Source organism: Haemaphysalis longicornis, unplaced genomic scaffold (assembly GCF_048455015.1).
Source record: "Haemaphysalis longicornis isolate Haplotype H1 unplaced genomic scaffold, Haemaphysalis longicornis Haplotype H1 scaffold_6, whole genome shotgun sequence".
Taxonomy (NCBI): Eukaryota; Metazoa; Arthropoda; class Arachnida; order Ixodida; family Ixodidae; genus Haemaphysalis; species Haemaphysalis longicornis.
This window is the reverse complement of record NW_027526407.1, coordinates 32,824,901-32,850,690: the sequence shown is the minus strand read 5'-3', so window position 1 is coordinate 32,850,690 and position 25,790 is coordinate 32,824,901. Positions and strand designations below refer to the sequence as shown.

Here is a 25,790-nt window from a genome sequence, read left to right as displayed (position 1 = left end):
GGAAACAGAGAACAAATAAGAAGGAACAACGGAAGGTGCCGCGGAAACATTCGAGCCTAAATTCAAGTTTCCGCTGCAAAACCAGTATAATGCGCCACGAATTAAGAAACTTCCATAAAAATTACAAGGACACCTATGCACTTAGTTTTATGTAGCGATGCAAAAACATTATCGTTCAACTACCGACCGTTTCGTTATGTAATGATGTTCTTCCACGAATAAGCCCAACGTTTGCTTCGCCCTAAACTGTGTTGACATTAACTAGGAGTGGAACCGGTGCTAGGAGTTTGGAAAAATAGCGCTTTTACAAAGTTTTCGTTCACACTGTTTGTTATGACAGAAACGCTTTCTAAACGAACGCTGAAAAAGCTCGGAAGATAAAGGACAGCGTCAAAAAGCCAAGGGAAAAAAAGTTGACGCAAAAGACCTGCCAGGGTTTGGCAAGATAAACTTGCATATGAAAAAGCTACGCAAAGAAATCTAGCACAATTTCGGGCCATGCGATTGACAGACCCCGTTTGACGGCCTGCCAGAATGTGTGAAATGAACAAAAACTCAACTTCACGAAGGAAGGGGAGCACAAATACTCTGAAATTCGATCAAAACAAAGTTGTATGGTAGAATTTTAACACAAAAACTCCGCAGTGTTGCTTCTCGTAAAGAGACCCCTCAGAGTGACCATAACCTCTAAGCGGATTGCGAAAGAAGCCTAACAGAAACGAAAGCGGGTTAGCAACAGAACGGTTACTCAAAAGCACGTATCAATGTAAAAGAATAGGAGAACTAAACATGATGGTCTGCGCCTGCGTGCGGCGTCAATGTGCATCACAGATTGTCGGCGGTCCAGTTGGTACATTGACTGAGTTACAAACAGCGCAGGAACATGACGACAGGAGGATCACCAAGGAGGAGCAGCCCCGTGTTTGTGTGATCCTCCTACCGTCCTGTTCCTGCGTTGTTTGTAATTCAGTCAATGTGCCTATCAGCTTTTAGCGGCCGCTGCCATTCATGCCGCGCGTTTAAAAGTGGTTGCTTATTATCTTCTAGTTCTTCATCTACATTTATTCTTCTGCACCCTTTTTATGAACTGAACTGGTTGCTTTTCTGCCGGCTGATGCCAACCTGTGCACACATACCTTGACCTGTGTTTCGTGGTAAGGAAATTTTCCAACTTCATTTCCCTGATATTAAAGCATGTCGTCTTGGCAGGCTGTGCCGCAGTTGAGATTGCAGTGCGTTTGCAGACTAGCTTTGAGCGCGCTGAGTCAAAACTTAAAAGCGCTTCCACCGATTTTTTTTGTAGCGTGAGCTACACTGGCCGAGGTTGAGCAGTTTCGCGTGGCTCCTGGAGAGCCGTGCTGCGCATGCGCGAGGAGCAGTGTCCTCTCACGGCGCACAGCTGGCACGCCGGAGCCGCCGCTGCCGCGACCGGGTTGGATTGGGTTGGGTTGGGTTGGCTTGGGCTGGCTTGGATTGGATTGGATTAAATTGGATTGTATTGTATTTGAAATCGTTTTAGCAGCAGTAAGCATGATGATCAGCTAATCCTAGACAACCAGGAAACCTAAGAACAACCAGCTGAACCTGAGCTCACGCTACGTATATCCTGGCATAGCCGAGCTAAGCCAGAGCTAATTTTTTGTATACATTCACCACGTATGCTCGCGGCCGCTTCCAAATTTTAGGAACCGGGTGCGCAGTCTTTGCAGAAACTTGCGCGCTAAAAAGTAGTAGCGATGAGGAAAACACAAATATCGCAGGAGGAAGAAATGCGAGGAGAAAGTAAAGCAGAAAATAAGATAAATGAAAATACAAGCATGAAAAGATATAAAGGGATAAAAAAATTTACGCATCTCCGCGAAGTGAATCACGACGAGTGGGCGAAGCACTGGGGATCGTTCTTACCATAAATCACCTGTGAGAGTGCTTCCTGCTGCTAAAAAGATTTCCAATACAATCCAATCCAATCCAATCCAATACAACTCAATTTAACCCAGCCCAATTCAATCGAAATCCAAGTCCAATTCAATCCAATCCAATCTAATGCAATGCAATCCAATCCAATCCAATACTCCTCTCGCATGCGCAGCACGGTCCTCCAGGAGCGCTCTCTCTCTCTCTCTCTCTCTCTCTCTCTCTCTCTCTCTCTAACCTTTTGTGAACCTTTTGTTCACAGATGTTTCGATTTACACGGTGCTGTGCCGTGAGCACGTTAGGCGTGCCCCGGAGGTGCTTCGCCCCTAAAAGAAAGGAAGTGATGTGGAAAGCACGAAAGCAGGCGCACGTTTCATCAGCGTTTCAACGCCATGCAAGCGTTGGATCCGAGGAACGAAACTGGATTCCTCACGGCAACTCTTGCTCCCCTAACGACGCATGAAAAATGGACAGCCGTAATTACGCGCCTGCAGCACACCTGGTATCGCACAGTATCAACGGTAAAGTGGTCACTGGACCCGCAGTTGTCAGCCTTCACTGCCGCATGCACGGCAGGAAGCCTCGGGCTGGCCACAGAAAAAAGAAACTATAATCGTCACGTAAACGTTTCCAGGGTGTGTACGCCCGCATGCGTGAAGGAGGCGAGTGTAGGGCTAAGTGCGCCAAAAGGACCAATTACAGTAACTGCCCTGCCAAATTACTGGTGCCACTCGTGGGCGGTGGGCGTTATTTGAACACACGCACAGCCGCTCGCTCACAATGTTTAGGAACAGGTTCGAATGCCCTCTTTTTCCTCTGACAGGGTTTGCACAGGAAGAAACACACCGCCAACAGCCCTCCCGTTCGCCGAGCGCACGTTTGCGCTGCTCATTTGCAATACGATATGCCCGAAACTCGGTCTGAACCTTGACCGGCGTGTATACAGAGCTTCGTGCACATTCGTCGAGTGCATTTACTCACGGGCCTCTTTAAAGCGGTACTACATGGTTGTAGTCTGCGTCGAGCTTCCGTAAAAGCACGTGTCATCAGTAAAGTTCCTTCTATAGGTCTCACATTATATCGGTGTGTGTGCGTGTGTGTGTGTGTGTGTGTGTGTTTCAAGCCGTACGATCCTCACTGCTACCGTAATGCCGTTACTCTCAAGTAAACTCACGTGCAATCACAAAGCAGCAAGCCACAATTTGGCGAGTCTTGGACAAACTGCTACATAGACCCACGCTGTTAGGCTGAAGCGTGACGTCACTTTGAGGTTACAGAATTAGAGTGATTAGGAAAAGTACATGAAACCCGCTTCCCTAAGTGGTCTTGAGAAACTTTTTTTTTGAGCTGCAGTGCTCAATGCGACGTATGCCTTATCGGACAGAATGGGCAAGCACCCGTTGTTCCTGTTAAGCGCATGCGCGAGAGTGGTTTGTTAATTGCGGGCGCCGTAATTGTCGGCTCCAAGATTGAGGTCATTGTAGCGTCATAGAATATCATGTAGTACCTCAAGACATGTGTATCATGACATCCCTGTCGTCGTACTCATCGCGAGCATAATCATTACCATCATTATTTGTAGAACGCGTCTGCGGATTGAGCACTTTAACCAGCCAGCCCTTCCTTATCAGATTCCGCTCCCGTACTCCGGACCAGAAATATTTGAGGGTTGGGTGAAAACCAGCGGAGTCAAACAGTCGGTATACGCTGACTTTGCACGACACACTCGAAGGAGGTTAGCGTACGATAACGGCAGCGCACAGCGGACGAGCGGCCCGGAGGCCCCTAATTATTATCACACGTGGGGGCTCCAAGTCAAGCACGAAACAAGGGAGCCGTTAATCTGGAGAGAGCCAGATATCAGCTCGAGTGGACGGGCCCCCACTTGAACGAACCGCAAACACGTTATGTGCCCGCCGCTCTCACGCCGCCAGTCGTAAGCATACGCTTGCTTGTAAAAGCTTCCAGGGTCTCTCGACCTTCACTCATGCCACCCTTTTGCGGAAAAAGGAGGATGTTTTGTCTGGTTCCTCGCTTTCTTGCCTGAGGAACGAGAAAGAGTTCCAGACGGTTGGCGCAGACAGAATCGATTGCAGACACCGTTATCTTGGTCGTTTCCGTCTCGAAGAAAAGCACGTCGGTGAATACAGATGAGACGGGTGAATACGACGCGCGCAACGAAGTGCCCACTTGTCGGTCAAGTTGATTGCTGCTGCTGCCACGTCTCGAAGAAGGACTGTTGACGTCCCAAGTGTCATCGACGCTCATTGCGTTCGAAACCCGCTGGCGCGTGTGTTCAAAACAGCCACGAGACACGTTACGCAGTGATGGCGTTGACAAAGAAAACGATTGGTTATCAAGTACTCAGCTCATCAATCGTCCAGGAGTAATTCTATATATACACGGTCGATGACCCTCCATTCTTGGATATATCTGAAGAGGTTTCGCACACTTCGTGCCGGCGGGCTTCCAACGCGAACGGAGAGGGAGATCGGGATTTCAAGCGCGTTAGATAACGAAGTATAAACTTCATATTGCCACGCGACACCGATGCAGTTCTGTTTACTCTTTCTATTTTCTTTTACGCGACTCGACGACTCGTATTTCAGATTTAATGGCGACAACGGCTGTCCCCATGCGGGAGGGCTGATGACGATATGCGGTGCTAGAGATTCGGCTTATAGTGTTACCAATGTGACCTTCCTCAGTGCGGCTCGCCTTTTTCAGCACTGCTGCCGGCTGTCACGCCGTGATGGAACCAGCCGTATCGCGTACTACGTTCCACTTGCTATCGGCGCAGCACTGAAAGTTCCAGATGGGACGCAGCGCTAAGCGGGGTCTCGCACTGAAATATCGTGACAAGATTTCAGGCCACGTGACAATAAAACGAGGCTGAATTGTTGGTCTGGCATCGCCAGAAATGAAGCATATGCTGTACGGCGGCCTTTCCGCTAATGGCGTTCGGTACGCTCACATCTGGCGCAGTCGGCCGGACGCTATACGATTCTCACAACGACTGACTGTATACTCTCAAATTTTTAGCGCATACGAGGGACTCGTACCGGAGTCGAGTCCTGGCATTATATCCACCATTACCAGTGCAGTAACGTCGCCCGTCTCATTTCTTCGATACCAGATTGTTATGTCCTTCCACTGCCGTCAACTATTTGCTTCACATGTCTTCAACTCCAGTTTCTTTTTATCTTCATAGTTTTGGCTAGCTCGCTTTCGTGGCTGAGATGCGTGGTCTGAAGCGTTCAGTGGGAAATCTAACGTTGTTAGTTTTTTCGTTGAATTAGCCGTTCTTTGCCTTGCAAGATATGCCGGCATTTGCTCCGCTCGAGCGGCACCTGTTATGTCAAAATATGGCTGCTTCAGCTTAAGTTTGGGTTTCCGAGATCAGTATCCCGAATACAACTAATAATGAGGTGCGACAGCTCTCTATTCAGTACCCAGTGCTATTTTGGCAAGACGACGTTGCACAGCATGGTTTGTGGTGCTGATAGCTTTTGTGTTGCCAAAAGCAAGGTAGTCCACTCTGAACCACGCTCTGGGAAGCACATTAGGCATTGTTGCTCTTCTACAACTGCACATGGCAAGCCTGTAGAGAGGCTAATGGACGACGCCGTCTTGAATCCCCAAGCTGTAGTCCTTGCCGAGCATATTCGGAAGCGATACAGTCAAGATGCCTCTGTTGTTGTTAGTTCGTTACCCACACAATGTGTGCAAAATGGCACAATAAAAAAAGAAGCAAATGACAGTGAATTTCGGGCAACCTTTTCAGCGGCATCGTTGCTCTTAATGAGACGCTACGCATCGATCCCATCCTATGACAAAAATGTCGCTGTGCCTGCAGTGTCGTCTAGCGGCGCTCCATTAGAGCCCCGTTCGGTGGCCTTTTCTGCCGTAATGTCACGCTTTTGCTTACAATATACCCTAATCCTTACACAAACAATAATAAATTATATCCCCAAAAATTTATATCCCGAAAATAAAAAAAATTATATCCCCGAATGGCATATATCCCGAAATAACTTATATCCCCGAACAGCGACTGCTCCGGTTAAGCGGTGGTCCCGGGTTCAAATCCTAGACCAGGACGAATTTTTATGCATCGACGAAGCTTCTGAGAAAGCTCTATAGCTTTCCCTTGTGGCCGTACTGCTGCATTGAGGTGGATTTCAAACTTTCCTTCGCAGAAACTTACTCCACCGAGGGGATTTCCCCTAAGTCTGGTCGATTAACGGCCTTTAATTCTGTTTGTCGCATCTTGAATGCTAACCTGCACTTGATACACTGACAACAATGTTTTTGTGCTAGCCCATATAACATCCCTCCTACTAATAACACGTCACTGTAGCGTGAACTTTGACAGTCTTTGAATACTTGCTGCCTTTTCTCGGCTAAAAAAACTCCTTCGTGGCTGGAATGGAGTTGAGTGAGGTATTCAAGCCTAGTTATTTCAAATTAAACAAAGTTGCATTCTGTCTTCATGACCCTTTAAAAAAATTCACGCATCTGCACGAAGTGAATCATGACGACTGGGCGAAGCACTGGGGATCGTTCTTGCCTTAAATCACCCGTGAGAGTGCTTACTGCTGCTAAAACGATTTCCAATCCAATACAATTCAATCCAATTTAATCCAATTTACTTCAATCCAATGCTCCTCTCGCATGCGCAGCACGGCTCTGCAGGAGCACTATCTCTGTCTCTCTCTAACCTTTTGTGAACCTTTTGTTCACAGATGTTTCGATTCACACGGTGCTGTGCCGTGAGAACGGACGCCGGACGCCGGACGGACAAGCGTCTCGGCCTTAAGGTGCTTCGCCCCTAAAATGAAACGCTACCCGGGGTTGGCCACGAGAAGTAAACAGCCAGGCTTACCGATGCAGACGAAGGCGAGCGCCCTGACGGCCGGGTCCGGCGGGTCGCAGTCGGGGAAGATGGGCCGGAGGACGTAGAAGGAGAAGGTGAGCGCCACGATGGCTTGCGAGCAGGGACGCACGATCATGCACTCCACCCACAGCCGGAGGAAGGCCACGAACGGACCGAACGCCTCCATGATGTACGCGTAGTCGGCGCCCGTCCTGCGAGGGAAGAAAAGAGAGCACCCATGCAGGTTAGATGGAGATCGAGGAAAGTAGGCAGATCGGCGTTTTTTTTTTCAACCTAGTTTCACGAAGAACAAGAAACATAATTGGACTGGGGGGGATTCTGTGAGGACGATGTCATGCGAATGCTTTTTCAGCATTTCTAACTGGTAATATTTATTAGTCGTTTATATCTATTAGGCTGGCTGAGTCGTCCTCAATTTAATGTGAACCCTTCTAAAAAGCCTCCAAGTTTCTGTCCCGTAGGTGACACAATCTTGGTAACAGATTAACAGAGTGTAAGGGCAACGGAGTGGATCCCTAGAGAAGGCAAGCGCGGCAGGGTGCGGCAGAAAGCGAGGTGGGCAGATGAGATCAAGGAGTTTGCGTGGATAAATTGGACGCAGTTATAGGAACGGACCGCGATAACTGGAGATCTCTGGAAGAGGCCTTTGGCCTGCAGTTGGCGTAGATAGGTTGTTGTTGATGATGATATCTATTAGGAGACTATACGAGAATGTAGAGGGGAATTTAAAGATTGCTTGCACCCACTTTCCGTACCACTATGTAGTGACAAAATGTAGTAATATAAAAATAGCGGTGTAGCTTCTTACAATGCGAATCTACCTGGAAATGATTAATAATTAAGGATGGATCTTTTGTTTTTGGGAGGACATCACAGCGGTCTTGCATTTCATGAACCCTAAATTAGCCGACGGCGGCAATTTCCGAAGGCCACACACGCTGAATTCTTTTTTTTTTGGCATTTCAAGCACCTAACATGCTTTAGAAATCGCATTTTATCAAGGGCAAACAAACATGTAGCCTACAGTTATGTTTTCCGATGCCAAATCTGGGTTTAACGTGCTTGAGGGTATTTTAAGGCACCCTGCTGTTTCCTCAGCCCAGCGGTTTATTAATTCCTCCGACAGGCGCGGAAAACGCACGACCGGATTAACGAAAATCCGTCGCCCGCTACAGCTGCAAACGGCAGATATCGGCTAAACCCATATTTGTGGAGGCAAAAGGCCCAACGTCATCGCTGCCCATTCTTAGGCGGTCGCCGCAGGCTTGGTTCTATTCTTTGTTGTGTGAGTTTATCTTCTCTCACTGAATTTGAACGAAGAGTGACTTAGGGCAGCTTATAATATCACCGAAGTTTTGAAAATATTTACCTAGTTACATTAATACTGGTTCACGGGCTCAGTTACAAATCATAGCTACGCACGACATAAAGACGAGTCAAAAGAGGAACTTGGCAGACGAAACGGAAGAAAGCACAATATCCGGGAAACTTGCAACTTGAAGTCGGTTCGTTTCCGCGTCTATGCTGTAGTGCAGTTCCGGACATGTAACACCCGTAATAAAACAAAAAACAAAGGTCATATTATAGAACGCCGTACTGCCCGCCAGTTATATGCAAAATGTATTCCGCGATGCGAATTTTTCTCCTGTATTAGCATTAGCTAGAGCTGCTCTAATTCTTTATACCTTCCTGTGCAGATAACACTACCTACAAAATTTTACAATGAATCACTACAGAAGATGCAATCTATGACATTCTCACTTTTAGCTCACATTAAACTTTCGTCTAGAAGTGATTTTATGAAAGTTAAAACCACGAAATGCTTGCTTTCGAAGAAAAAAATATATAAAACCAGAAATAAACCAGATAAACTCCAAATTTCTAGAACATAGCCTAAAGCAGGTATGATTAAATGCGGTGAAAAAAAAAACAGGTATGACGAAAATAGCTAATTCAAAGTCGGGGACAATTGTCGCGTGCTTAAATAATTTGTGTTGGCCACTGTGATATTGGGAAAGCCCCGGAGGAGTGTAGTTAGATGTAGTCAAATGTACAATAGTCAACGCAAAATAATTAACCACGGCGACAGTTACTTGCGATGAATATTTTTACATTGCTACAGCTGAAAGTGCAGTGAAATGTTGCAATTCTCAACGCAAATAACTTAAGCATGGTGACAATAATTTTTTTGGTTATTGCAAGTTTGCGACAGTTCAATACTCATATCGTGAAATCTTTTAGTATTCCACAGGAATTTGTGTGGCGACAATAATTTGCGTTGCTGTTTTTACACTGCGACTGCAAAGGACAGGTGTAGTGAAATGTTACAATAGCCAAAACAAATAATTCAAGCATGGTGACAATTATTTGTATTGGTTATTGCGACCTTGCGACACCTCAAGACACGTATAGTGAAATCTTTTGGTATTCAACACAAATTGTTAAGCTTGGCGACAATAATTTGTGTTGCTATTTTAACAGTGCGACTGCAGGCTACAAGTGTAGTGCAGTGCTACAATAGCCAAAACAGATAATTCAAGTATGAGCACAATTCTTTGTGCTGACTATTGTAACATGCTGACAGCTCAAGACAGGTACAGGAAATGTTACAATACTCACGGAAAATCTTTCAAGGTCGTTGACAGCTATTACGTCCTTGAATTATTTGTCTTACAATGTACTGTAACATTTCTTTTCTTTTGTTCTGCTATCGTTATGGTGGAGTTATTTAACGTTCCATTATACTTGTCTTGAGCCTGCGGCGTACCTGAATTTCCGGCACGCCGAATGACTGTTACTAGCTTTAGATTTGTCTTGACAATATACTGTAACATTTCTTTTCTTTCGTTCTGCTATCGTTATGGTGGAGTTATTTAACGTTCCATTATACTTGTCTTGAGCCTGCGGCGTACCTGAATTTCCGGTACGCCGAATGACTGTTACTGAGCTTTAGTTGATAGCGCGTCGGCAAACGGGCACTCTGCCATTGTAATTGGAGCTAGCTCCTTGCTTGCGATTGAAGCACGTCGACGGACATGTCGCCGTGGTTTATATACAGGTTTTTCTCATTCTATAGCGTGTTTTCTTTGAAAAGTCGCTCATTTTGACATACGGTTTGCCTTTTTAAGGGTCCTCGCTATCAACCATTTACCCGATAACGTAATAAAGATAAAGCATCCGCAAGGACGTCCATGTCTTAAGTACGAAACTTAGGAGGAGTGCGTTGCATGTTTCATAGATGCTGGAGAACAAGAGACGCAAAAAGGACCCCAGGAAATTTTGTAGCTCTATGTCTACAGAAAAGTGGTTTACTTCGGCGTGAAAGAGCTAGTCAGAAAATTCCTCGGAAACTGACATTTCAGGAGAAGTCCGCTGAACTCGGAAGGAATCTGGGATGTCGGTTGGCGAACTCTGGGGTCTTCGCGAACGAACACACGCCATGAAATGCCACGGGGTGAATGTTTAGCCGCGGAATGATCAGAAGTACGCACGACTTTTTCTCTGTAGCCACGTGTGATACTTAAACGCGCCTCATGGTTTCAGAGTAAGGAAATCGTCTCAAAGCGGATGGCGCTACTACGAGAAATCATTAAGAACACATGACGCTCCAAGAGCGCACTGGATCATAAAGGCAATGTAAGGTGCATTTTTGGCTACGTTGGCAAAGCTTACTAGAATTGAACTGCAGAGCCAACTAAAAGACGAAGAGGAATGCAGGTGAAAAGGAAGACAGCGCTTGGGTTGTCACAGCCTCTTTGTTTTGGAATCTTCGATAATGCTGTAATTTGCATCCAGCAAAAGTTTTTTTCCTGTCCATGACTGCGAATGGTGACATCAGGCTATTGACCTATTCTATGGTTTTTTTCCCTTGAGATATGCGTTGATTTCAAGTATATAATATTCAAAATTCCAAGAACGAGAAAACTTAGTGCTTTATCTGGCGAAAGACGTCAGCTTTTATCGTTGCCCATTTCATATTTTACAGTATGCTGTGTCGGTAAGATTTGTAAGAGCTTTATGGTGGATGTTGCACGTACACCTAACAGTTCAATCATGTACATGATCCTTGTAAAGACAGAGGCGTATTAACGTACGAAATAAAATTCGGGGTTCCAGTTCTGACCCTTCTACATGCACACAGTAAAAATAATAATAACAGTAGCCTTAATAATACGGGCATTATTTTATATATCAGTAGTGTTACTAAAGTTTTCTGCTGTGGTTCGTGAAGTAGGAAGCTGTTAAATTCAGTATTTAAGTGGTTGCAGGAATTAAAAGTACCCAATACTACGTTTTGAGTATCAAACTAAAGCGTTTGATTCAAATCGAAATATTTGGATATCGGACATCTGATTCATGAATAGTGTTTGCCCCACCGCTACTTACCTGCTTTCACTTAAGCTCATATTTTCTAAAAGGAATCACGTATATTCTAATTGACTGCGTGCTTAACCCGAACTCCTGATCTTGCAACGCATTGTATTTTTTACGCTTCGCTTCAGATAGAGTCCGAACTCCGCCACATGAAAATATCCACCGCAGCGTGAAAGAAGGGTATCGTTGTAACGATCGTGGTCATTAGAGTGACGTGCTTATTACTGCAAGACATTTCTGTAAGGCGTGCCGTGCTGTGGATCTTTGACACCGTCTGATGATGAACAAAACATTGTGTACAGTACGTTTTTGTGCTTAGTCGTCCTTGAAAATACAGCCACCTAAGGGAGTTGTGGAGCCGGCCATACTTTACGCCGGACACAATAAACAAATTACCGAGAAAGCTCTCGCTGCTGTGTCAAAATGCTGAGTTTTCCTTAGCCCAATTGCTGAGTTTGTGGTTTTCAGCCACTTCAGCTCCTTTTTTTTAAATCTCTGCCCTCGCTTAAGCGCATTTACGAAATTCCGCCGTTGGTGGAGGCCGGCAATTGTTAACGTGCTACGCGGGAATTACCTACGCCGCCATTTACATTGTCGCTGACAGTGTGAAACAGCCGTCGGCCTTCTGAGCTCTGCTTTATCTGGAAGCAAATTAGGGTCATTTGCAGGAAACGAGATCCCTGACGAAACGATGTACAGCTTTAGAGGGCTAGATACGTGAGGCGAATGCGCAGATATAACTGCCTGCAGTAGACGGCCGCCGACGGCCTTGTCAGCGCCATTAGAGCTGGAGGAGCATCTACTCCCTTCTTCACTTTAAGGCAGTCAGTTAAGGAAGTAGAAAGCATATGACACAAACTTTTCTATTACGTCATTTGACAATAGACATACCATACCCGGATGCCATGGCTCAGCGAGAAACTAATTAATTACGGAAACGCAAAAACGTATGTTATTGCAAGGACCGATGCTTCGAGTTGCAGTTTGTGACACCAAAACCCACATTGGAGACTCAGAGTAGAACATTAAAAATAGATAAACATAGCAGCTTTAATAATACCGTTGGTTTAACGAGACGTGATGCCCATTTGCAATATGCAGGGGAGTGCAATGCATAGCAACCAAGCTAATGATGACGTCGCTCGGTAGACGTTCGGCTAGTTGGTGTCGATGGAACTATGGCATCGTTTAAGCGCAAAAGAAAGTCAACAGAATGAAGAGACACAGACACGAGGTAATAAGTCAGGCGTTATTTGCATTGACCTTAACATGTTTTTTCGGTAATGCAATTAGAAATTGAAGCGAAGTTCTATAGTGTCATTTTAATGTTTTATGGCTAATTCTGTCGTTTTAATGCTTGTCACTTTATTGACTTCAAGCATGGTCCCTTTAATGCTGTTGGCATACCAAAGTACCGTAACCAGTTTTTTCAGCTACCACATTATACAGGAAAATCAGCTATAAAATGGTTTCGATGATTTACAAAGCACATTCAGGAAGAGCGCAAAGGAGGGAAGGAATGTGATGTGCAGCATGCCTAGGCTATCATGCTGGTAAAATGTACTAAAACTGAACTACAGAACAAAAAAAAAATACAAAGGACAAGACGAGGCGACCACAAAATCGCTCTGTTTTTGTTTGCTTTTTTATTTGTGTTCGCCCGCGCACGTGTGCATTTGCACGTGAGTGTGTGCATCAATTCCTTGGAGTCGAATCAAACCACCATTAATATGTGTTCACCGCAGCTTTACCTGTTTTAGACAGTATACTTTCCAATCGGAGCGCCTTAATTTTCATCGAAGCAGTAATATTGACTTGTCCATTGTTTGTTTAAAGTGTTAGGCGCTGCAGTAGGAATCAGGGCGGGGTAGTCTAGCCATATACTGCCTGTGGTTTCCTTGTAGTCTCCTGTTATCAGAGCGACCAAGAAGACGGCAACAGGAAAAGAGCGATAATGACTGCTATTTGCCCGTTGTTCCATAAAGATGGGCGAGTTGATCACTAGAGCAATAAATTGTGTTTAAAAAGCATAATAAGACTAGTGCACGTTCTTTGTGGTGCGCCTTTGCGTCATTTGTTTATAGCTTTCCTCAAATTCGTTTAATTGCTCTTTTTCCCGTGTTTCCAGACGTAGGCGGCCGAATGATACACACGCCATCATTACCTGGAAACTTAAGTCGCAGTCGCTCGCTTAGGGTATAATATTGCGGACGCAAGCAAGTTTGCACACGTGCGACGTAGGAGGGTATATGTAGGGAGTAGAAAACAAATAACGAAGAGATCAGGAGAGAAGTGTAGTCCTGTTAGGCGCCGTGAACTGACTCTAACTCAGGTAATGACGTCATAGAGCAGGACAGGTCGCGGCGCACGTCGCGGCGTATAAATGTCAGCCTGAAAACAGCGGTATCAAATAGCTGTGTTTGAATTGGAACCTCGCGCACCGCTTGAAATTTTGCCAAAATACACCTACGTGTACGAAACGAAGACATTTTTGCAAAGTCAAGCTTACAGCCGATAAAACGGGTCTATAATACAGCTTTCGTAATTTCAGCCTTATCCTGCCTCACCCGAGCGGGATTTGAAGAAAACTACTCCGGCGTTCTGATGGCCTGGCCCGCCCCTTTGTCTCCAACATGTTTGTAAAGATTATGTGTCGTCAGTTTTCAGATGTAAAAAGTTGAAGTTGCAATCGCTGTTATAAACAAGCGTTTTACCTACTGTAGCTGTACGTAAAGACACGCGCTGCTACCCTTTTTTAAAATATACTTTATGGTCAGATGTTAGACCTACCGGCGAAACTTTTAAAAATGTGTTGGAAGTTTCTTTACGATATATCAGTAGGCCTACCTAGAATAAAAAAAACCTATCTATCTATAATAGTCTCTACAAACTGCCCAGTTGTCTTCTGCTGTCGAGAACTTTAACATGCTATTACGCGCTTAAAAATAGCATGAGAAATTGCTTGTACCTTGTTTTTTTTTCTGAAGAATTTGGTTTCTTCCTCGTACCTTGCAGTTTCCCAAGACAACAGGACAAACGAGCTCATTTAACACGCATCTGTCATCGTTCGCTTATTTCGATGGTGGAAGCGAACAAGGCATGGGCGTGCGTGTAAAGCAATTTGCTGTCTTCCGACATAGCTAGCCCCAAAGCATGTGTCTTATTGCTGTTGAACTACCATTCATAAGTATGTTATGGGGCGACTCCAATCTGGCAGTGATCCTGCTGAGAATGTCTGCCCAGTCATGGCGGCTGCCCTACAAGAGATGTAATCCCCAGGCTAGCCACGGTCTTCGCCGATGACCTAGTCAAATGACCACATTTTACACCACAACTTTTGCACTGTGTTTAAAGATAAGCACCCTCACAGCGTTCCTGTCCAGCGAAAATGTCATCTGCGAAATACCAACTGCTGTCCCCAGCGTCATCTCCAAAGCACGCCGACGTCACTAGTTCTAAAAGTGACGACAGCCCTGACCGAAGTCCGTCCGTGGATTCTCTCAGGCGCATTATAGAAGTAGGATTTAAAAAAAAGAAACGTAAGCGCTAGAAGTGCGCATAAGGTTTTGCGTCACGCGTAGCTGACGGCGCACATGTGCGTGCACTCCGCACGCTTTTGTTTCGTTTGGTTCCTCGGCTTTTCTAAGCGACGACGCCAGATGCGCAAGAGCAGACGACAGACTTAACGGTTGAAAGACCTAGTAACGGTTAAACGAGATACCCGGTTTTTGTACTCGCTAGCTGAGCTTCATTCACAAAACTATGAAACCGGCATAAGAGGGATGGCGCAATCTTGGCCTAATTTGATGGCATAAACGTGCTCAATTCGCTTTTGAGCGAACATCGTGTGCTTTTTGCAAGATGTTGCGACGTCGTTTTAAGACAGGGCCTTTGGGTTACACTGATATTTCTGATACAGCCGTTTCGGCGTTGTCGACGCGGAGACACTGATCGTAAAAAATGATTGCCGGGGTCTTTCCCCACAGTCTGAGGGTGCGTTGTCATGTCCTTATAGATACACTGCTGGTTTCATCAACAGGCTTGGGGACCTGCATTTAAAGCGATGTGTGATGAACTGTACACAAGGCATTGCTTTAACAGACGACTCCAACAGTATGAGTGAAGGGGTCGAATATAATTTTTTTTCTGAAGCCCCCTAAAACGAATCCCATTACATCACAGGCTATATGTGATTCGGGTGTCGTGCTAAGGGCGCCCGAACTAAAAAAAAAAAACCCCGAGGGTTTCCTACTATAATTTCTTCCCTTGGATATCTGCATGTGTTTTCAGATAAAGAGTTAGCAAGCAGTCTAAAAAATGCAAGAGAAATTTTCGAGCGTATAACGTTTACAAATGGCCCCACTTTCACGGGGATTCTATCCGACAACCGGAACCATAATGAATGTTGTTCGTTTTTCCGGCAGGTTTCTACGAAGCGCCACCGAACTTTGTTATTGCAAATGCTGCTGATTTCTCAGAGCAGTGCTGATCGTACAGCAAGGATGTTTCAGAACATTGCTTCGGAAAGAGATCCCGTTGTGTTCACGAGGGGTATACGTTTCGCTATACATACGTGAATGACTGATATAGGCTACACGCGCAACAGACGCAATGATGCTGTTTTGATAATTCTTACGAATATCTCTCTATTCTGTCATCAAGGTCGAATATCTGCCACCGAGCATGAAGAAGTAAAGGTAACGTCAGATCACCCCGATGGAGGTTATCGACGGAAGCTGTGAGCGTACGGTACGAGCTACATGTGCGGCGAAAACTTCAGGATGCAGTGTTATTAATTAGTACAGGGGTTGCTCCCTTCTTTGATCTAGGTCAAATCTGTCTTATCAAGCTCGGAAAAAATAAAGGTTAGGGGTAGGTCACTCAGACCGAGGTTGTAGACTAAAGCTGTGGAACGTACCACACGGGTTGCATTCCAACAGTGGAATCAGACCCTGATATCAAATCACCAGCTAAGCATAATGGTCTCGTCGGGAGTTACGCGACATTTTCTAATGTGCATAACAGCAAAACAAGGTGGTTTCTTTCAAAGCCGTACCGGCGCTTTGATGTGATACAGCCACACAGCCCGGGTTTGACAAGCGACGCCCCTCTTCCAACCTCAAGGATAAGTGCCATCACATCTACTCCTTATTTATTACAAGAAAAAACTGTTCCTGCAAGTCCCGCGAATCACGTCGTTTCTCTTCGCCTGCTTAGCAATCTATTTTTAAAAAGTGGGCCGTTCATGACGAGTGTAAAAATTTCACACACAATGTATTTCACACGACATACTCGCTCACTACCGGCACGGGCGTCAACAACATCCAACGCCCCACCCATACCTATCCAGAACATAAGCTACAATATTCCGACAAAGTACAAACTCTCATCACCCCAATACCCTACTCCTTGCAATGTATGCCACCCTCTAGCCCACCTCTTGCAAGTACTGCCCCACCCTGGCACCCTATACTATCTGGTATGGGGTGTCAACAAACCCCGCCCTTACGCCTAATCCCCAACCTGCATACGAGAAGTGGGTGGCACGGCTGACCACTCCGACCTCTTCTCCCAGCATAGATTGGTGGAGAGGGCCCCGGGTGGCCAGCGCAGGACGGAGTATCCCGGACTAGAGAAAACCCCCCACTAGGCGGGTGCCCAGACATCAGCACCTAGTAATGCTCGCCTAATAAAGTTTACTCCTCTTTCTCGCACGCATCAATGATTGCCAATGCTTGAATATGGGCTAGTTGGTTGGAGCAATGAGGCATGGTAAAAACAGCGCAGATAGAGACGGGACGCAAAGGAAGAAAGACACAGTCTTTCTGTCCTGTCCAGCGCTAGTCCAGCGCTAGTCCTGTCCCGCGCTAGTCAGCTTTGCTGCGTTGTTTTTACAATGTTTCAGTGATTGCGCTTGAATCAGACACGACAAGTTAACATTTTGCAACACGTTTAGAATCTTCATACAAATAATCCTGAAGGCTTGCTGCTGGTAGAGTTACGAATGGTGCTTTATATTCTACTGCAAACTGTTAAAACCACATCCGGAACGGAATACTGCCCACGAAGCAAGGAAATAATTTGCATAACCTCCAAACACTTCTGAGCTGTGAGAGCTGTGAATATCTTGACAGCCCGTTCGCACCTCGCCAAAACTTTGTCGGCTTGCTGCCGCGGCATCGCTTGGAACAGGTACGGCGCCATGTGTACACAGCCATAAATAATGGAGGCTTCTCTTCCCCAGTTTTCATCGCTGAGTTCGCCTTTTGAACACGGAGCTTTTCGCGGGGAACGCTAAATAGGACGCGCTCATCAAGGCAGGCCACAGCTGCTTTTGGGGACAAACCGGATGTGGCGGGGCACGCACTTCCTGCAGTCACAATGAACGCATTGTACAACCTCACCGGGAAGTCTCGTTAGCGTTAGACCTCCCTTTCATGTTTCCACCTGGATGTATTCAGGCAGCCCGGTGGACACACCAGCCCCGCTGATTTACATTACCTTAAGCTCTTCCTTCACGCCCACTCTCCGAAAAAACTGCGCCCCTAACGGTCGGCTTTTCTTCGTTTAGGCCTGTTTTGTCTTTGCTGTTCCTAGTTTGTTTTTGTATAGCCGAGAAAGAACCAAAATCCGAGAAATTAACTGACACACCTGCTATATGTTTCTTTCCCGACGTTTCTGCGCTGGAAAGGTGTGTTGTGGTGTTTTAAACAACGTGAGTCAGGCAACCAGGCAAAGCCAGGACTAACATTTATGGAAGGCCAAAGATCGTATTATTTCTCGCAACCGTACATTACTTTGGCGGTATTGAATTGTTCTTGTATAAAGGCTAGCCCAAAATCAGGGCGAAACGGATACCTCGTAAATGAACTTAAAGTGGCCATACATAGTGTTACATTTTACGGCATCATCCTGTCATATTTTGTGTCTGCAGGCCAGGTTTGTGTTGGAATCTGTTGAGCAGACGTAAATTTACCCCATCGAAGTATTCCCTCTTCTTTGCCTATTACCATAACGTAGGACTATGCGGCCACTGTGGAAAGGGTTTAGCACAGTGTGCATTTGGTTGGTATCCGTGATACATATTACCGCTTTAGCGCGAAAGAAACTGCGATTGTCTGGCGTTTGTGGATAATCGCAGTTTTTTGCGCTATTCGAATATGTGGAAAGGTTTTGAAATGTATGAAAGAAAATAATTTATTGTGTCTGATTTTTCGTATACTTGGAACACCGCCCACCGTTGATAGCTTGGCATCAAAGCTACAGCCTTCAGAAAATTTGCAATATGCACACTTGATTTCTTTACTCTCTAATCCTGCAAAAAAAACGTGCCATAGACGGGATTAGGTGCTTCAGAGTGATTACATCCGTTGTATTAAAGTGCCAACACCCTTACTCGTAGTTTTACAGCTATTCTGGCTAGGGATGAATAATGATGACAGAGTGAACATCTCCGGTCTTTGCAAGATGTTGAAAAGACGTCGTAGGGGCTGGACTGAGTCTAAGCGCCCAGCCCGATTACATTACACTTAAATTTCTAAACAAACTGACATTTTATATCGGACGTGCTTTTTATGCAAGCACGCCTTTTCTTATTAACCATGGTTTGTATGAAAATAGGGGAGGGGCTGCTTACACTGTACAAAATGCGGTACATAGCATGCGCGCGTTGCTTGCTGTGCTCAGCGTTGAGGTGGAATGGCGCACACAAAGCGTAACAAAAAGTGCACTTGGCTGTGTTTTTGTTCAACCGATGCCTGGGTATTGTAAGGAAAACAAAGAATAATAAAAATTACCCATCACAGCTGCTTCTGTGGCTTACACGGGTCGCAATCACGCAAGAACAAAAAAAGAAATGCACCCAAAGGCTGCGACCCTAAGGTGCAGTTGAACCACGTGGGAGTAATGTGCGCAGCACCCGCCGCCCAGATGTTCAACGTGGCCGCGAAACGTTGTTTTCGTGGCGCGGTCTTCGAATATCCGCTTCTCCCATCTGTTTTTAACCGTAATACGGCGTTGACTTCGCTTGCGACAGCACGTTTTTGCACGACGAAAACGTGGGTGTAGGCATCATAGAAATGAGCTTTTAATGGCCCAACTTTCTGAAGCCGTCCCACATTCGCTGGTGATCAATATAATTTCAACCTAGCTGGTGAAGTCAGCAGGTCGGTTGTCAGAAGTGTTTATGATCAAAACACTTTCTGATAGAGTGACAGATACTAACTTATTTCGTCATGTTGTGTGTGAGGTAATAATGAATAGACAGTTTATTTAGCAAAGGTTTAAGTATTATAACTGGAAGCGCTGGACGAAGTACTTGTAGTCTAACGGGTTTAGGGCAAGCCGTAGGGAAGAGTGTCTGTAATTAATTTGAAATTCTCTTAAACGCTGCCTTTAGGTGGTTGGGGCATATCACACATTTTATTGCCATTTTGAATCCTTCATCATCAACGGCCCACCAGGCCCACTGAAGGACGAAGGCCCCTCTCATCGACCTCCAAACGCTCCCGCCGTGCCTCTCGAGCCCATTCTTCGCCTGAAATTCTTTATTTCGTCCCCCTATCGAGTAACTGGCCTTCCCCTTTTTCCTAGACTCGTCTTTCGGTGTGGACTCTGTCACCCTGGTAGTCCACTGATTGTCATTTGGCCTAACTACAAGGCCAGCCCAAGTTCATTTCTTTTTTTTTTTTATTTGAACTATGATATCATCTACTCTAGTTTGTTCCCTGATCCAGGCAGCTCGTTTTCTATCCCTGAGTGTTATTCCTAATATTATTCGTTTCATGGCCCACTGAGGCGACCTAAGTTAGCTTTCAATTTCTTTAGTAAGGCGCCAGGTTTCCGCTAGGTCGCACTAAATTCCGACACCCCCTTAGAGTTAAAGGAACCGATTTATTACTCCCTAGTCTTAATTTCCTCTCCATAGGACCGTCTCGACTCTCGAGCTTAACACAAATCGGAAATTTTAAATTCGCTTTTCAGCAGAGCTGAGACTCGTGGCTGGTGCAATAAACGGGCTGCATTGCAGCCGGCGCCAAAGAAGCATGCCCGACCGGAACACGTGGTCGCTCTAGCGCTCGATACCGCGGAGGCAAGGCGGCCGCTCGAGGCACGTTCTGGAGCCGCGCCTTCCCCGCTTTTTTTTTTTTTTTTTTTTACTGCGAGCGCACCCGAGCGGCAGCGGAAGCGTCGAGTTTCGCAGAAAGCGCCACGCTTTTCGCAGCCACGTGTTCGTTTATAGCTTTTTACCTACGCAGATTTTAAACGCGCGTCTTTTGCAGAAGTCGTACAGCGCCGGCACGAAGCAGCCGTCGTCTGAAATGCCCCCACCGTTTTCCGGCGAACTTCAACTGGAGGGTAGTTGGGTGCACATATGACAAAACGTTTTCGTCAAAAAATTGTTGAAGGTGTTTATAAAAACCGAGTTCGACCATTTTGAGCCTCCGTGGTTTAGACCAACGTTGGTTTAGACCTCGTCAAAGTAACGCCATGTCGTTTTAATGCACTCTCAGTGAGCTTGTTCCTGGAATGTTCAGTGAGGTTTTAATTTTGTTCTCTACTACTACAACTCCTTTATTACGATAATCAGGTCCCCTTTTACCACCACCACCATCATCATCAACAACAACCCCTACCATTAGCTGACCAAGGCAGGACAATGGCTCCCACTTACTCTAAGCTTGCAGCAGCCCCAGATCCATTTGTCCCCGCTATGTTCTTAATGCTGGCTTCGCCCCAGCCCTGTTCCCCACCTGTTCCTGACATCGCTTCTGTCCCTAGATATCCATTTTGTAACAGGTGATGTCCACCCTTTGTGTGTTCTCCGGATCAGTTGCCACTTTTAACTTCGCGTATCCAAACTTAAGCTAGAATATCCTTGGCACTGTACTAATTGTTCTCTAAGCTATGACACGGACCTGCTATAATTATCACGTTGATTACATGGATTTTTCAGCCGGTATAAACTAACCGTAGTAGTTGTTCACACGATCCGCATGTTCTGCTTAATAGATGAGCACTAGGTGTATATGCACTGTCATTGTACCTTTTTATTTTTCAAAAAGAAATGCGATACTTTTGGATATTTTGATTACTGTGCTTTCACTGCACGGTAGTAGGTTCATGTCAGAAAGAAATCAAAGAAATATTCAGCCGCAATCTGTCACTGGCAGAACAGCAAGAGGAGTCAAGCTGGTGTGATTTTATGGCGAAGTGCGATCCTTTGTTCCTTTGGACCATTCTCAGTGGCTCAGTGGTTAAGGAGTTGCGCTGTTGACAACGAGGCTGGGGGTTTGATCCCGGCTGCAGCGGCCTTTTTTTGTGGAGGCGAAAAACGAAAAAATATATTTAAATGAATCTATAGTACTGCAGTGCGGTGCAGCTCCAGGTCGCAAAAGCCCCACTTAAATGAAGAACATGTTCGGTTGAGCACGACATGAATTTGAAGTGACTGGAGACGCCGATTTATTCGTGTATTGTTTGAATAAACATTATCATGCTGATGCAATCTCATCTCGGGAGAAGCTTTAAAAGCCAAACGGTTGTATTAAGATATTGTTATTAGGATGCCGTTGCATCCTAGGACTTCGCGTCGATGTCTGTCACACTTATGCGGGCTTTTCAAACACTTTGTTCTGCCGATGGGATGTGAAAAAACTAGTTTTTATTTGAAAATACATTTTGTATCTTAACCTTCCGGTTTCTCATTATATGAACAAAAGATATGATGTTACCTGCTAAGCAAAGCTTCGCCACTTGTGGAGATCAGAGGTTGTTAAAAGAAGGTCCAACGAAACATCATTCAGCCGCCATGCTTGCCTGAATTTATGGTCAGCTCTGTGATTACGTAATTTTAGTTTAATTACCGGAAGGCAACCAGTATTCGTACGCTCATTGAAAAGGTTGAGAAATACGGCGCCCGCATACATAATGTTTTTCACGTAATTCATGCCCGGAACATCGCGATATAAACATTCTATACTCTGTGTAATCTTTAGATGTTTTGGAGGACAAGATGGATGAGAACCTACGCGGCGCACTCGATATCGCCCACAGATAGTTCTGTCTTGACGTGCGCCCTTGGGTCACTGAATAACTGGTCACCCGCAAAAGGCGTCTTGTTTAAACAATAACGCGAGAAATACACGTCAGTCCAAGGTATATTTAGCAGTGCTGCGAAGAAAGATGCTCAAAAAATGGATAGCGTTGGCTCAGAACGCGAAGGTAAAATCGATACGCCTTGATGGGCAAGCCATTGGGCAACTCCGACCTTTCCCAATTCATTTTACGATGGGTGGTGGCTGGGAGCTGTCTGCCCTCCTTCAAGGGCGCGTGACTAGAATGGTATAAACATGGGCTCATCCTATACGACTCGCTGTCAGCAGAACAATAGATCCCGTTGGAAAGCGGACGCAGTGTGGCACCAAATCAGGAAAAGCAAAAGAATTGATGATTTAAAATGCCCCTCAAACCTAGATCGACGCGAGTGGACACTTTGTGAGTACATTTTAGGGGTTTGTAGACGCAGTTATTTTTATTTCCCGAAAGATCTCTTTCCATTATTTAATATCCACCAAATATCTACCCTAATATTACCATAAAATATATCCTAATATCACACTACATCTCAGAAAAATTGCCCAAATATGTGCCTTTACGAATTTTCGATCTTTAATGCTAAGATTCCTGAATGTTTACGTTAATTAATCTTTTTACCCTACTGCTGCTCTATTGTGACTTATCTGAACCCGTTTTTGTGATTATTTGATACAAATATTCTCGCCATTTTCCTAACGCATAAGGTGGGAGGCTTCTTCGCCTGTAATCGCCGAAATTTATCTGATAGTTAACCATCCCAATATAATGAAACAAACTTTCCTCCCTTCGAGAGAACTGGCGCATACGTTGGCTCACAGGTTTGTTGCAACAAGATTCGCAATTTGACCCGTTATTGTTAACAACTGCGGCAGGTTTATGTAAAACTCGGAATGCAGAAATGCAAGGCAGATGAACAGAACTGATTACCCGCACAGTTCAATTTAGTTCAATGTAGTTCAATTAATGAGAACGCCTATGATCTTTGAATATATGATTATGCTTGTTAGAATAGCCGCCTGTGACATGCTACGGACAAGACAGACTGACAAGATCCAGCATCGAACTCCCACCGGGCCAGTTCTAGCCTCATCGCGTCGATATTTCGCTGGGTGATATACTGTCAACAGTGGGTCTTGAAGCTTTTCAAAATGCTTCGGTGGCTTTTGGCAACAGCGTCGATGAAAAGCACACGACGAAAAAACCCGGCGCATGCGGTGATGCAATACCGCGAAGCCCACGCCGTCGGTCACCACTGCGGGGAAGCCAGCTTGGCAGGAAAAGGTTCGCGGAAGTGGCGACAACGTGGTACGACCACGTTGAATGAAAACAGTGTTCAAAACGAAGAAAAAAAGAGCAAAACGAGGGCATAGACAGGGAAAGGTGTACTTGCTTTGTGATCATGCATCCCAGCTCTGCGTAGCAGTAGGCTCCGATCATGGAAAAGATACCGCAAGCCACCCACACCACGAGTGAGGCTCCGACGCTGCCGGTGTTCGCCAAGACACCACGAGGCGACACGAAGATGCCCGATCCGATGATGCTCCCCACGATGACGGTGATGCCGTTGAGAAGGCTCATCTTGGGCTTCAAGCAGATTACGTCGCTTTCACCCGCAGCCGGCTGGTTGGCCGCCGCCTGCTTGGGTTCATTCTGCGGAACCTCGGAATACTGCGTGTCCTCGGCCATGTTGAGACTCCGACGCTGAGACGGATCCCGCAATACTCTACTGGCTCGCTGCGACGCTGCAGAGGCCTACCGATGTGGAAGTAGTCGGCAACACCGGTGGTCTGAATCGGAGTTCCGCTTGTCCGGCCCTGGCCGCGGTCTTGTGCGTGCGGCTCCTGCTTCCCCGCCGCTAGAACCCCCCTTGCTGCTCCTCGCTCGACTACGACGTCGCGAATGCGGCTTTGACGCTACGGGCACGCGAAGCCCGGCCGGCGAAGCATGGGAGGCACCTCCTCGCAGAGCGCCTCCGTTACGCAAGAGGGAGAGAGAAACGCGCCGATGCCGCATTTCCCCTCTGTGCCCGCTTCTCCGCACAGCTGGCGCGGAGGCAGAGAGAGAGAACACTGCAGAGAGGGAGAGAGAGAGAAAAAAGCGCTTGTGAAGGCGCAACAGAAGGACGGAAGCAGATTGCGTGGCGCCACCTTGTAAGTCTTTACGAAACCAGATGAGGCTTGGTGGCAGGCTTTTGTCATCGACAGCAACCAGACGGCGTTGCCATCTGAACCGTTGTGGTCATGGAGGAAGAAAGAGTTGTGGTTGTGGTTTCCTAGGGAACCCTAGTGGACCCACGCTCCAGGTCTCCGTGTCGGCGATGCGCCGGGGAAAAAATCGGCAGGTGTCCTAGATGGCAGTGAACGAAATTCGGCTGCTTTCTGGTACACGTTGTCATTTGCCAAACATGACTGCTTTATTTGTTTTCCGTGATCAACACAAGCTTTTAGAAATAGCTAAAGTGGTAGTATGTACGCTAGCATGGCTGGTCTGGTAATTTTTCTGCGATTCCTAAAAAAATTTCTTCCAACACCTCGTACAGTGTTCCATGTCGACACCAGCAAATTTGCCGCCGCACGGTTTTGTGTGGAAGCGATCAGCAGAAAATTGTGTTTGAGAAATACCTGCAAGAATTGCAGCATGAAGGTGGTTACTCGCGTATGCCACCACTATTAAAATCGTGGGTTCAGGAAATATAGGAAAACCTGAATGTAACAAACTTCTATGTAACAAATTCTTGGATTTGACGAAGTTTTGTAATTACCATTGCCAGCCCCGTTGAAGCACATGTGTTCGCGACCTCTAGGTAACGAAGGCGTTGCGACGGTTAACCGTGATGTATAACGAAATCTCTACACTGATGAGTCATTTTTTGCACTTTTCTCTCAAAAAATAGGCCGGGGAAATATACTAATTTAGCTAATTTTGCCCGCAACGCAAACTACCCTGCGTTTCCACGTGTGAGTGCGGTGTCGATTTGGTGCTAGGCCTCCTTGTCGGCGTGTAATCGCGCGTCTCCACTGCCATCTGTGGTGTCGGATCGTCAGCGGTGACTTCTGCTGCCCGAAATTGAAAAGTTCTATCTTTTTAAGACAAGCGCGCAATTATGGATTCAATTCAATTCAATTCAGTTTATTCAGTTTTCCCAGAAGCATCTGGACGACTTCCTGGCTAAAAGCTGCTCGAGCAGCTTGACAAAGGCGCAGGAAGCCGTTACAAGGCATGGAGGACGGACCACGTAACACAGATGTAATCATAAGTAACAAAAAAAAAACAAAAATAAAACACGATTTCAATTTAACAAATCAGTTCTACAAATTTCATCAGTTCTACAGTTCTACAAATTATGAATGGCGTATCCGCCGGCGAGGAAGAAGGACGTCGCCGTCCGGTACAGTATCCCAGCTAGCAACCTCTCACCAATTTTGAGTGCTGAAAAGAGCATGAGTTAAGTTCGTGAAATGGCGCCCTTTCAACAGAAGTGTGGTCTTTCAAACGTGTTAACGCACCG

At 45.9% G+C, this 25,790-nt stretch overlaps 1 protein-coding gene across 1 annotated transcript in view; it reads right to left on the bottom strand.

The window, feature by feature from the left end:
* The window catches only part of LOC144142448 (large neutral amino acids transporter small subunit 2), a 113,543-nt gene extending 89,339 nt beyond the window's left edge, over nt 1-24,204 (bottom strand). The window contains exons 1-2 of the mRNA XM_077673967.1: nt 23,673-24,204; nt 6,800-7,002 (exon numbers count right to left, since the gene is read on the bottom strand). Of these exons, the coding sequence (XP_077530093.1) occupies nt 6,800-7,002; nt 23,673-23,968 (499 nt within the window). The 5' untranslated portion in view covers nt 23,969-24,204. The remainder of the gene's footprint in view (nt 1-6,799; nt 7,003-23,672) is intronic.
* Between the last annotated feature and the right edge of the window lie 1,586 nt (nt 24,205-25,790).